This window comes from Serinus canaria, chromosome 3 (genome assembly GCF_022539315.1).
Source record: "Serinus canaria isolate serCan28SL12 chromosome 3, serCan2020, whole genome shotgun sequence".
In the NCBI taxonomy this organism is placed as follows: Eukaryota; Metazoa; Chordata; class Aves; order Passeriformes; family Fringillidae; genus Serinus; species Serinus canaria.
The window spans coordinates 8,846,889-8,859,042 of record NC_066316.1 but is presented as its reverse complement, the minus strand read 5'-3'; the positions used below and the strand labels follow the sequence as shown (position 1 = coordinate 8,859,042).

The window sequence follows — 12,154 nt, the reverse complement described above, 5'->3', positions numbered from 1 at the left end:
AATACAATTAGAGTAATAAAAATTTGGACAATTTGGATTAGGACAATATGAGACAATAAAAACAAAGAGTTACAGCCAGTCCGGGTACCTCTTTCTGGGCAGCACAAGCCCGAAAAAGGACCCAACGTTAACAGAGGATTGACCCTTAAAAGCAACAGCCTGTTGCATATTCATACACCTCACCCATGATGCATAAATTCCATTCAAACACAGGATTCTGTCTGGGCAGTGTCAGCTTCTTCCTCTGAATCCTGACGGCGTCTTCAGGGCTGAGCGAGGCAGGAAGAAGTTCGTTTCTCCTGATAATGGGGCAATAAATTCTCTTTCTCTGAAAGATTTAAGTGTCCTGTGGCTGCTATCTCAGTGCAAGTACCTCATTCCTTTCTTTAAAAAACATCCCACATACATAGTTTCTATTTTAACTACAAAAGTTACATTTTTAACTAGAAAATTACATTTACCATATTAGAAAAATGTTAATACAGCACTACTAATACAACACAATACATAGAGTAAATATCTGTGTAGAGCCATATAATATGCACTTTTCACATTACCTAATTGTGGAGAGAAACTTCTGGGATTTTTTCCTTTTTGAAGAGACAAAGGATAATTTTGTCACTCCATCAGCTGAGGCCACATTCGTAGAAGGGTCACCATCCTGCTGAGGGCAGCAGCCAGACCTGAGTGTTCCCAGGCACCCCTCCAGGCTGGAATTCCTCCCCTGGAATACCAGTCCCTCACTGCTGCAGCCCTGCTTGGGAGAGGCCTGTGAGTCTGCAGCCCACAGTCAGGATTTGTGTGGCATGGCATGGCTGTTCCCTGCTCTGAGAAATGCATTGCATTGAGAAACAAAACTAAAAATCATTAGTGCACTCCATAAAGTGCACTGGGCTGCTCAGAGGCAGGGTCTTGTCACTGTCCTATTTTCTGAAAAATCCCCTTGCCCAGGATTCTTCTCCTGGGAAGCTGAGAAGCTTCAGAGAAAAAGGAAAACAATAATTATCTGATTGCTTCTCCTGTGTTTTGCTGCTTTGGAATGTGGTTGAAGATTGTTTATCCAACATGTGAGTTCTTTTTACTTAATGACCAATTTTGGTCCAGCTGTGTCAGGACTCTGGAGAGAGTCACAAGTTTTTTAGTATCTTGTTGAGCCTTCTGTAAGTAACCTTTCTCTATTCTTTAGTATAGTTTTTGTATAGTTAGAATAGAATAGAATAGAATAGAATAGAATAGAATAGAATAGAATAGAATAGAATAGAATAGAATAGAATAGAATAGAATAATAAATTAACCTTCTAAGAACATGGAGTCAGATTCATAATTTCCTTCCTGCCACGGGGGACCCTGAAAATACCACAAGGTCTCACCCAGCTTTCCCCTCTCCAACCATGCATGTGGTTATGGAATAATGAACCTTTTTTTTTTTCCCCCCCTTGGAAATTTTTATAGTTTTTCCTCTATAAATTGCAGCAGTTTCCCTGTGAGAGACCTGAGGCACAGCCAAAGGTAGAGAGGGAAGTTCAGTTGCTCCAAACCTGGCCATGGACACCCCCAGTCTCCCATGGCACAAGAGGAAGATGTGTTCACTGAGATGTGGGCATTAAACCAGAGCCTTCAAGGTGCCTGGGAAAACCTTGACCCAGGAAAGACATGTGAGAACTTCCTCCTCTGTCCATCTTGGCATGATTTGGGCACAGCCTTTGGCAGGCAGATGTAAGACATGGGACCTTTGGGTCTCTGGAGAAGGGCAGTAAACAGGAGGGCTCCGAGATCCAGAGATGCAGAGATCATTCAGCTGTCACCACTCTGCAACAAAGTCCTTCTAAAGCTGATGGTTGGCTTAGATCCTGCCTAATTTCATCAGCTCTATATCCCATCTCCTGTGCTAGGAGTTCAGCACTACTAATCTCATCTGCTTCAGCCTGCTTCTTACCCTCTAGAGGGTTTTAGCCTCATGAAGATTTAAAAATAGAGCATTTGTTCGAGGTCCTTCTCTTCCGTTTCTAACAGCAGATTCTCTGAGGGCTTTTCACACTTGTGTCCCTGAGGACTAGGAACTGATTTTAATCAAAAAAATTAGAGAGGATATTATCATAATTGGATGAATCTCAGGGCCTTCACAAGTGCCAGAAACCTCGTGGGGACTGCACTCACATTTCAGAGCTGGCAAATGCAGATGAAGGGGCCTGAAGATTTTAATAGGGGCACCATCCCCATAAAGTTGGCCTTCACAGCTTAATCACACAAAGATGAAATGTAGAAGTTTTCTCTCTTTATCCAACACCCCACTGATGTGAGCTGCCTTTGTTTTCAGTGTTGGCCCCAGTATTTGTGAAATGTATTAAGCTTCTTGTTGCTTTTGGAAATAACACTCACCACTGTATTATGGCCAAATCATTGCTTTTCTCCCTTATTGACCCTTTTTTTCTTCAGGCTACCAAACACCCTTGACTTTGTTTGTGGGATGGTTAATCAACAAGTCTGTCACAATGATGGATTCCTCCTGAATTGTTGCTTAATTAGCTGGGTTGGAGGTATAAATCAAGTGGAATACCAATTCTTCCAATGCCACAGACAGGCAGCCATGCTCAGCTTGACAGCAGTGAGTTATTGCTCTGCCCCAGTGCAGGATCAGCCTGCAGGCAAAGCCAGAGGGGCCAGGGGCTGGTCCCTGAGAGTGCAGAGGCACACACAGCTGGGTGAAGGGCTGGTGGGATGGAGCTGAAGGTGCCCTCTGTGCCTGGGGACGCTGCCCAGAGCATCAGCCCCAGCAGCTGCTCACACTGGGACAGCTCATGGAGAGGTGATGGTGCCTGGTGGCTGTGCCTGCTCTTCAGTGAACAGGAGACATTTCAGTCTGTGGCCAGGCTGAGTTATGAGACAAGGATCTTTGTCTCCTGACAGGCAGAATTGCCTTCCACAGAAAAGCAATTATGCATCTCAACAAAAGGAGGAGTAATACATGGGCTGCGAATTAAGATTTTTAAGATTATATTTTAATGGCTTGGTATTTTTATAGATGAGACTTTCACACAACAAGAATTTAAGTGTTTAAAGCAGTTGACTTGAACTGAATTTTGCAACTTTTTGATCAGTGATGGAGCTACAAAGAGGTTGCAGGTCTGAGCCATCCTGAGCACCACCGAACTGTGTGGTGGAAGTCATCCAGAAGTACTTGAAGTTTTTTAATTATCCCAGGCTAAGCTACACAAACCTTCCTCTGAAATGATTCTACTAATAAACCTTTTCAGCAAAGCATATTTATTTTTCCATGGCCCCCTTTTTATCTCCTCTCTTTGCCAACATTTGCAGAGGGCTTAATTAGTGATTAACGATTTCAGGTGGGATGTGTAAGTCCTGCTTTGGAGAAGGAATCAGTTTGTTCAAAAATTACTGGGAAAAAACATTAAAATACTCTAATTTTACTGATTTCCCCTTGCTAATTTTCAGTGGAAGAGTGGGTTCAGTGTCCCCTCTTGCCCAGGAGGTACCTACATGAGCAGTGCTCTCCAAGCTGCTGAAGGAGGCAGTGACACAACACAGACTGTCCTCGTGGTAACAAAGATCTGGGTTTCATCTTTACCTGGTGATGTAGTTGTTGCTCCAGTGTGCAACATCTCCCTGGCAAATGGGCAAATCTGCTGCTAATGTGTGGATGCCTCAATGGAAACCTGTGCAGAGGGTCTGGGTGAGGCATGGTGTGAATTGTATTGCCATGGCAACCTGGGATTTCTTTAGTCCATTGACATTCACATCCTTCTTTTTTGGCATTTTCAAAATAGAGTCTTCATAATTTTTTTTCAATACCTGAGTGGAATAGATCACTAAATTCACTGTTAATGCCATGATAAAAAAGTATGAAAGTGAAGTTCATGTGTGGGTACAGAAAGGTTACAGTTATTTTGCAGGTTTAAGTTAAATTTTTGAGCAGGAATTATGTCTGAAGAAGCCCTACATTTTTAAGGACATCAGGACAGAGGAAGAGAATGCAGTTCAGATAAACTTTTCTACTCCCAAACAGTCCCAATATAGCTTCTGGAAGTCAGAAAAAAAGCACTGAACAATTTGTTCTGTATCTCTAATATGCCATCCCATTCTGTAGCAAATAAAATGGAATCCCTGTAGTTGATGAACTCAAAAATGAATAAGACTTTTTTATTTCCCCTAATTTATTAATAAAAAGTATAAAGAAAACAAAAAAAATATTCTGGTGCTATTTATCAATTAGGACTAATTTCTTCAACCATTTTCTGGCACTTACAAATGGCAGAGAAGAAAATGAAGAAATAATTAAAATAAAACTGTCTCTTAATTGTTTTTGTAATCTACATCTTATACACTCCTTTCACATGAAAGGCTTGGGTCTCTTCTTTTTCATAGTGGAGTTAATGGAGCTGTCCCTGACTTCTGTACCATTTACAGGAAGATGAGAGGGGATCACAGTCAACACTTCCAGCTTGCCCATGGAGTACTTTCATTAGCAATTCTTCCCTCTCCAAGCACCTCCAGTTTGCCTGGAAAGGACTCTTCATCCCAGCAGCCTGGAGTACCTCCAAGCATGAGGACACCTGGCTTCACTCCTTCACGGTGGTGTTTCAAGAACTCCATGGATGGCTTTTGTATGGGATGGCCTTGGACACTGCTCTGCTGAGGAGGAAGAAAAGTCACCTGAAACAGAGGTAAAGAGACTCACTCAGAGCACAGCCAGCTCCAGGTCAGCCTTTAGGAGTCACTAATGGGAATATTTTTGCCAAGAGAATTTTTTCAGCAAATGCCAAGTGTGTTTTCCCACATCAATCACAGTTTGTTAGGCTCCAGTTTTAACAGTTCTGATCCTCTGAGGGTCCTGTGCCACGACTGCCCAGGCTCCAGCTGCAAGTGCCTGCTAAATTGCTCAAGTGAGCTGCTTACAAACACCCTGCGGGCAGGATTTCATCCCAAACCAGTAAGTGAAAATTATGATTAATTATATATTCCCAGAAGTTATGCTCAGTTTATGAATCATTCATGAAAAAAAAAGACAACTAAATAGACTATGAATATAATTTGCAAGCAATAATTTAAGCAACTTCATCTCCAAAGGTGAGGTCCTTTTCATATTTACCTGATGATAGTCTGCAGTGCAAGTGCTGGGTGCAGTGTTGTGAATGTTCTGTTTCCACACTCAAAATACAGGTTTGCACTGCCCACAGCTCTGAATGCAAAGGGCAGGCTTTCCAACAAACAGCTGTTTGCAGGCAGAGCTCAGGGGGTGAGGGCATCACAGTGTCCCCACATTTCTCCTCACAGAGAAAAGCAAGGCACAATTCTTCCCAAGAATATTTCTGGGTTTCACATCCTCTGAACCTCAGAGAAAGAACAAACAATTCTTATCTCATTCACTGCTCCTGTGTTGCTCACGAGTGGAATGCAATGTGGAAGATTGTTTACCTGAAGGGAATTGATGATTGGATTCTGGTGTGAGTGTTTTGATTCTCTGACCATTGAATCCAGGTGTGAGTGTTGGGACTGTTGGCTGACAGTCATGAGATGCTGTGCAGGGAAGTGGCAGCTGAGTGCTTGGCAGATTCAGTTTAGATGTAATGTGATATAGTGTAATAAAATATAGAATAATATAGTATAATGAAGTAATTAATTAGCCTTCTGATAAGATGGAGTCCTCCTCCTCATTTCTCCCTGCCATGGGGGTTGTCTTGTTCCGATATCACAGTGCTGAGTGCTGAAGCCCAGCTCCTGCCACAGCTGGACACACTGGATGTAACCAGGAGCCAAGAGGGAGGAGCAGCAGGGCACAAATGCTGTCCTGGAGTCAAGGTGAAAGACATGGAGCCATCCCTGCCTTGACTCTGAACCTACCATGCTTTCTCCTGGGGAGTGTAATTTACACCCCAGTTATGCATTTCCCCTTCCAACTTCTCAGCAAAGCTGGCACCCAGTGCAAACTGCCCTCAGAAACAGGGTGTGAAACTCCAGAGATGCTGTTCCTGTATTATTTACTATTGCAATTCCTGTCTATAAGGAAGGGTTAGCTGGATGCAGTTAATGGATTTCAAAGACTTTCATGGCTTTGAGGTTTTTACTCCATGTTTGGACCAGGCTGATAAGGAAAGTGTCTGATTTGTCCAAGGATGCTCCACGAATTCCTGGGGTCAACTGCCCCCTCACTGCACATATTACTAAGGGTTTCCTCCCTGCTTCCTCCTCAGTGACAAACCTTGGGAGCAGCACTAACACTTTAACACTGCAGCTGGGACAGTTGCATCACAGAGGGCTGGCAGAAGCACCATGGCCACGATGGCTCTCGGATCTATAAACAGCACAACTTTTGCAGGAAAAGGCAGAGTCTTGCAGGAGAACCAAGCAGCAAAACTGGGAAATCCAGAGGAAAAAAGTCCCTCTCTAGGCCTGACATGAAGGCAGCAAACATCACAAGAAGCACAAGGCAGGGACTGTAGTTCAAATGTAAACCACACCACGTAATTCTGTTTAAAATGTGAAATCAGACTGACCAAGAACTCGAAGGTACTTTGCATACCCACCCTCTATTTAACTATACATTTGCTGCTGGGTAAAATATGCAGAGGTAATTGCACTCCTCAGAACTCAAAAATAAAAAAGTTATGCTCTCTCATCTATTATCTTAGGTGGGGGCAAGTTTCTAGCTGAGCCATTGGTGGTCTGCTTGACTGGTAAGGTCATCAGAAATTCCCCAGGAAAAAAAAAAAGCCCAAAGTCCAATTCCCTTTACAGTCCTTCTCATGCTGCAGGTCTCACCTCCTTCCCTCTTCCTCTCACAGCTTCTTCTCTCAAAACCCCCCATAACTGCAGGCTGAGCTTCCTGCAAGGGCCCCACCCTCTCTTGTCAGCACTGAGAGATTTCTTACCATGACCTCTGGCATCTCTCTAGGTGTACATGACAAGGGTCAGCCACTGGAAAGAAGGAGAAGAAAAGGTGCATTTAGACAGAGATGGTACACCAAGCCTTCAGGCTCGTCTCAGGACCTTCAGGGGTGACCCAGTGACTGCAGTCCTTTTGTACTGCACAGGATAGTTGGGAGATTTTGGAACTGCCCCTTTCCCTTATTACAATTCAGGCCCAGAAACTCTTTCCATATGTTGTTTTCCATGATAAATTATTGCAGCAGCTGCAGCAGGAGCAATTGCTGGGAAAGCGTGGCACCTGCCTGAATGCAAGTGGAAGAGATAGCAACTTCTGGGACCCTGGCTGTCCTACAGACCACCCTATAAAATAGGTCCAGGTCCTCTGCTTGCAAACTGTGCTCTGCCCTTGGTGCAAAACAGATTTAATGAACAATGAGGCTCTGCACTAACCACAGAGTGTAAACAGGAGCTGGTGAGATTGTAAAAGGCTCTTTTAAAAAATCTTTTTAAACGCTGGGTTGTCAAATAACAGTCCCCAGACTGATAAAATGCAGTGCTCAGGCATATCACTATGGAGCACAGCAGGATTTTTGCTTCAGACTAGCTGATAAAAAGCCTGATGTATCCCCATTCACTGAGCTATCCTTCAGGCTGTGCTTTTAAGACAAACAGCAGCAGCAAGCATTTGTCTGCTGGTTCTTTCTTAAAACCAAGATGTTTTGCAATTCAGGATTAACAGATGGGGCAGTAAGAAATGAGGGCATGGACTTTTTTTTTTTTTTTTTTTGTCACTTCCTCAAAGTCACTTTGAGCAATGTTTCCAGCAATGACAGGCTGGTGTCAGTAAGGGAAGACTCCTTGGCCACCTCTGGGCTGTGCTCCAGTGGGGCCAGGGAACCCCAGGGAAACACCTCCCACACAGGAGGGACTTCCAGCCAGGCAAAACCTCCATCACCATTTGCTAGGACAAAAGCCTAGCAACACACATCACACATCATCTTCAACTTAACCCTTCTAATGTGTGCTCCCACTCTGGAACTGGAGAGGAGAGGGAGAGGGGAGGAGAGGGAGAGGGAGAGGAGAGGAGAGATGGATGAGGGAGAGGAGAGGAGAGGAGAGGAGAGAGGACGGAGAGGAGAGGAGAGGAGAGGAGAGGAGAGGAGAGGAGAGGAGAGGAGAGGAGAGGAGGGAGGAGAGGAGAGGAGAGGAGAGGAGAGGAGGAGAGGGAGGGGGAGGGGAGGGGGGAGGGGAGGGGAGGGGAGGGGAGGGGAGGGGAGGGGGAGGGGAGGGGAGGGGAGGGGAGGGGAGGGAGGGGAGGGGAGGGGAGGGAGGGAAGGGAAGGGAAGGGAAGGGAAGGGAAGGAGGGAAGGGCAGGGAAGGGAAGGGAAGGGCAAAGGGAAGGGAAGGGGAAGGGAGGAGAGAGAAGGGAAGAGAAGAGAAAGAGAGCAGAAGAGAGAAGAGAAGAGAGATAGAGAAGAAGCAGAGAAGAGAAGAGGAACGAGAGAGAGAAGAGAAGAGAGAAGAGAGAGAATGAGAAGAGAAGAGAAGAGAAGAGAATAGAGAGAAGAGAAGGAGAAGAGAAGAGAGAGAAGAGAAGAGAAGAGAATGAGAAGAGAAGGAAGAAGAAGCATTCTTACCTCCATTGCTGTCATCAAAATTTGTGATCTGCCCTCTGCCAAGTTTTGGAATGCATCTAGGGGCAGAACAAAAAAAACCTTATTTCATGAGAAAGAAGCAAGAATGCAATGCAGACATAAGGCTGTGGCAGCTGAGGAGCAGAGCTGCAGTCCCTGTGCTGGGATGCTCTGCCTGGCTCAGGTGTTCTGCCTGGCCACATCTCATTTCTGTGCTGGGTACCCCTTCTGCCTTGGCCCTCGGATCACAGCCTGGGAAGGCATCCCAATTTTGGGGCCAGAATTTGGCAGAAATGTGGGGACAGGCAGTGCTCAATGTGGCTGCCTTCATCTCCTCTCATAATTTGTTTGAATTGTTTTCCTGCCTGAAGAGTGACAGGAGCATGGTGAACTAATGAAACACATCTTCCCACAAGGAAACTTTCTGTTGGTCCTTTTCCATCCTCCCTGGCAGTGAGTGATCACAGTGTGCCCTAAAGAAAGTGATTCTCTTGAAGTCATTAGTATGCCTTGCAAGCTTTTTGCAGGGAATATAAATGCAGATGCTGCTGTTATTCAGCTAGAGTTTGAAATTAACATTGCTGAAAGTTTTTTTTTTTTTGACAGAACACTTTGCCATCAGGAAATTTAAATCCATTCAAATATTGTTATTCTATGTGCATATTTTTATTGCAGTATGTCTAGGAGACGTCTTCAAACCCAAGTATTTGGATAAACTCAAAACACAGTATTTGGAGGGGTTTTATTTATTTTGAAATTACTTTTCTCCTAGAAATATGCTCTTATAACAGTAATAAAAAGTTGAAACAAATTTAAGTCTGTCTATCCTTGAATGACACATTTCTCTGGGTGCCTGGAGTTTCCCACCCTGAATGGAAAAGACTTTGTAAGATTACAGGTGTTTTGAAACGTGCCCAGCCTTAGCAAGAAGGCTGCTGGGAGAGGGTGGGAACAGGGCACAAGGGCTCATTGCTCATCTGCCCCTTGGGAGGCCACCAGAGCCACCTGCATGGCCCAAAGCAGGGAGGAAAGGTGGCACATCCAGCCTGCCCTGCTCTGCAGAAAGGCACAGAACAAGGAAATCCTCCTGTTGTGCCCAGTCCCTTGACAAGGCTGCAAATGCAGGGCTGGGCTTGCACCCAGCAGTCTTTTTAGGAAAAAGTGGCAGTGCTGAAATTACCTCCTCTGGGCAGAGGTAAGTGCCTCTTTACTGCTTCATTAACTCCAGTTAAATAGAATTTGCAAAGAAGATGCTGCTTTTGGTTTGGGTCTCATCTTCTGGCTATCTTGAAAGGATGAATAATGATTTAATGGGACAGATTTTATCTTCCCTGCTGCATTCACATCATCATAAAGGTTGACTGCCTTTTATTCCCACTTGGCACCCTTATCCTCTCCTGTAACAAACTTATTCACCATGATCTAAAAAGTTTGAGAAATGTATTCCACATTAAACTCTCTGTAAAGTGGTAACTGAAAGAGTGGAGAGCATTTTAAGATTCTCATTACAGACAGCAATGAAACTTTTAGATACTCCTTTCCACATGGATGCAAAGGATTTGTCTTTACATTGGCTCTTAAAATGTAAAAGGATCTTTTGTAAACAGAAAAAAAAATACAGTGGCACTAATTTAGGCATAAAAACTTTCATCTACAGCAAGTGACATGTATAATCCCAAAAAATGGGTGTTTACAAGCTTCTTTTTTTTTAATGAAAGCATTAAAATCAGGACACGCTCTGATTTTACAACGCTTTCAGGGCTGCTTCTGCTGTACTCCCTTGAAATGGGGTTTTCAGCAGTGTCATCCAAGCAGATCTGCTGACCACTGTTGGCCCATTAAACATCAGTGCTAAAAACACATGGGAGGAAATGAATGCTCCTCTCCACGCACTGTTGAAACCCAGCTCATTCCAAAGATGAAATAAATTGCTGTAGCAATGTTCCAGCACAGGGGTCACAGTTGCTGCCTTTAACTACCAATATCTCCAGTCAGAATGCTTATTATTAGAGTAGCAAAAGTTACGATTTTGTAAAACACAATTTCATTTCCATTCAGGCAAAAGCTCATTTACAGGCACTCCCTCCTTGCAAGTGCCAGGCAATGGCTGGATGCAACACAGGGAGTGGGTTTGTTTATCCACAGAGGATACTGGACTTTCTCCTTACCAAAAAACTGAGACAACTTTACTGAACACTGAGCTACTCTCTAGCAGCCAGTTGCTCCAGTGTGTGGCATTCACATTCTCTGAACAGAGAAACAAACTCTCTCAGGGCTTTTTACTGGAGAAGCACAGAGAGAAGAAGAGAAAAACTCTGTCCTGAGTTTTCTCCTAAGTGCTCTCCTAAAGTGTTCTCCTAAATGCAGCTTTCAGTGTTTCCTCCAGAATCCAGAATTTTCTTCTGGGGAAATGATGGCTGAATTTATAATGTGAATTATTCAAGATGCTGTAAACACTGGGAAATTTCACCCAATATTTCAAATGGAGAAGGGTCTGGGATTAGTTTCTTGTGACCTTCCAGGGCCTGAAGGGGCTCCAGGAGATCTGGAGAGGGAGTGGGGACAAGGGATGGAGGGACAGAAAAACTTAGGACAGAAAAAAAAGAGAAAACCTTATCTCTAGTTGTTGCTCCTGGGTTTTTTTGCACATGTGGAATGTGTTAGGAAGATTGTTTACCTGATTTGTCACTTGGATTCTGCTGAGGATTGTTTTGTTTCCTTGGCAAATTGGCTCAAAGCTGTGTCCTGGCTGTCTCGAGACAGTCATGAGTTTTCTTTAGTATTCTTTAGTATTCTTTGGAGTATAGTATAGTGTCTCTTTAATATAGTTGTAATGTAACCAGGCAGCAGCTGACAGGACCAGAGGACACAGCCTCAAGCCAAGTCAGGGAAGGTAGAGGTTGGATATTAGGAAAATATTTTTCACCAAAAGAATAATAAAGTACTGGAATGCTCTTCCCAGGGGGGTGGTAGAATCACCATCTCTGGTTGTGTCTAAAAAAAGACTGGACATGGCACTTGGTGCTCTAGTCTAGTTGAGGTGTTAGGGCAGTAGTTGGACTCAGTGATCTTAGAGTTCTCTTCCAACCACATTTTTCTGTGACTCTGTAATATAATATAGTTTTAATAAAGCAATGGTTCAGCATTCTGAATCAATGGAGTCAGATGCCAATCATTCCCAGAGTTGGGGTTTTCTATATCAGTGCACAGGAGATAAATCCAGCTCCTGGCAGACAGGCTGCCCAAAGAGCTGCCTGGGCCACACCTGGGCTGGGGACAGGTGAGTCGCTTGAAGCCACGCTGTTAGACCGGTATGATTACGCCTTGTGTCATGTCCCTTGTCCCCCTCTCAGGCTGGCTTTGCAGCCAGGAGCCCTGGCACTCACGGCTCATGGTGTCGAGGCGCAGCATGCAGCACACGAAGTCGGAGAAGCCAACCCTGCCGGCGCCATCGCCGTAGCGCAGCGCCAGCAGCCGCAGCAGCTGCGCGTCCGTGGCCAGACCTGCCGAGGGGAGACACGTTGGGAGGGGATGGAGAAGCTCTGATGGCCTCCTGCCAACAGGCTGGGGACAGCCTCAGCCCCCTCCCCTGTTGTACAGCCCCTCCCCTGTCGTCCCCCGGACAGCTTTTCCCC

General features: G+C 44.7%; 1 protein-coding gene across 1 annotated transcript in view; it reads right to left on the bottom strand.

Annotated features, from left to right (window-relative positions):
• Positions 1 to 3,947: 3,947 nt before the first annotated feature.
• Positions 3,948 to 12,154, bottom strand: part of CAPN13 (calpain 13) — a 49,715-nt gene continuing 41,508 nt past the window's right edge. Inside the window, exons 19-22 of the mRNA XM_050972412.1 lie at positions 11,906 to 12,022; positions 8,523 to 8,578; positions 6,888 to 6,933; positions 3,948 to 4,671 (exon numbers count right to left, since the gene is read on the bottom strand). Of these exons, the coding sequence (XP_050828369.1) occupies positions 6,907 to 6,933; positions 8,523 to 8,578; positions 11,906 to 12,022 (200 nt within the window). The 3' untranslated portion in view covers positions 3,948 to 4,671; positions 6,888 to 6,906. The remainder of the gene's footprint in view (positions 4,672 to 6,887; positions 6,934 to 8,522; positions 8,579 to 11,905; positions 12,023 to 12,154) is intronic.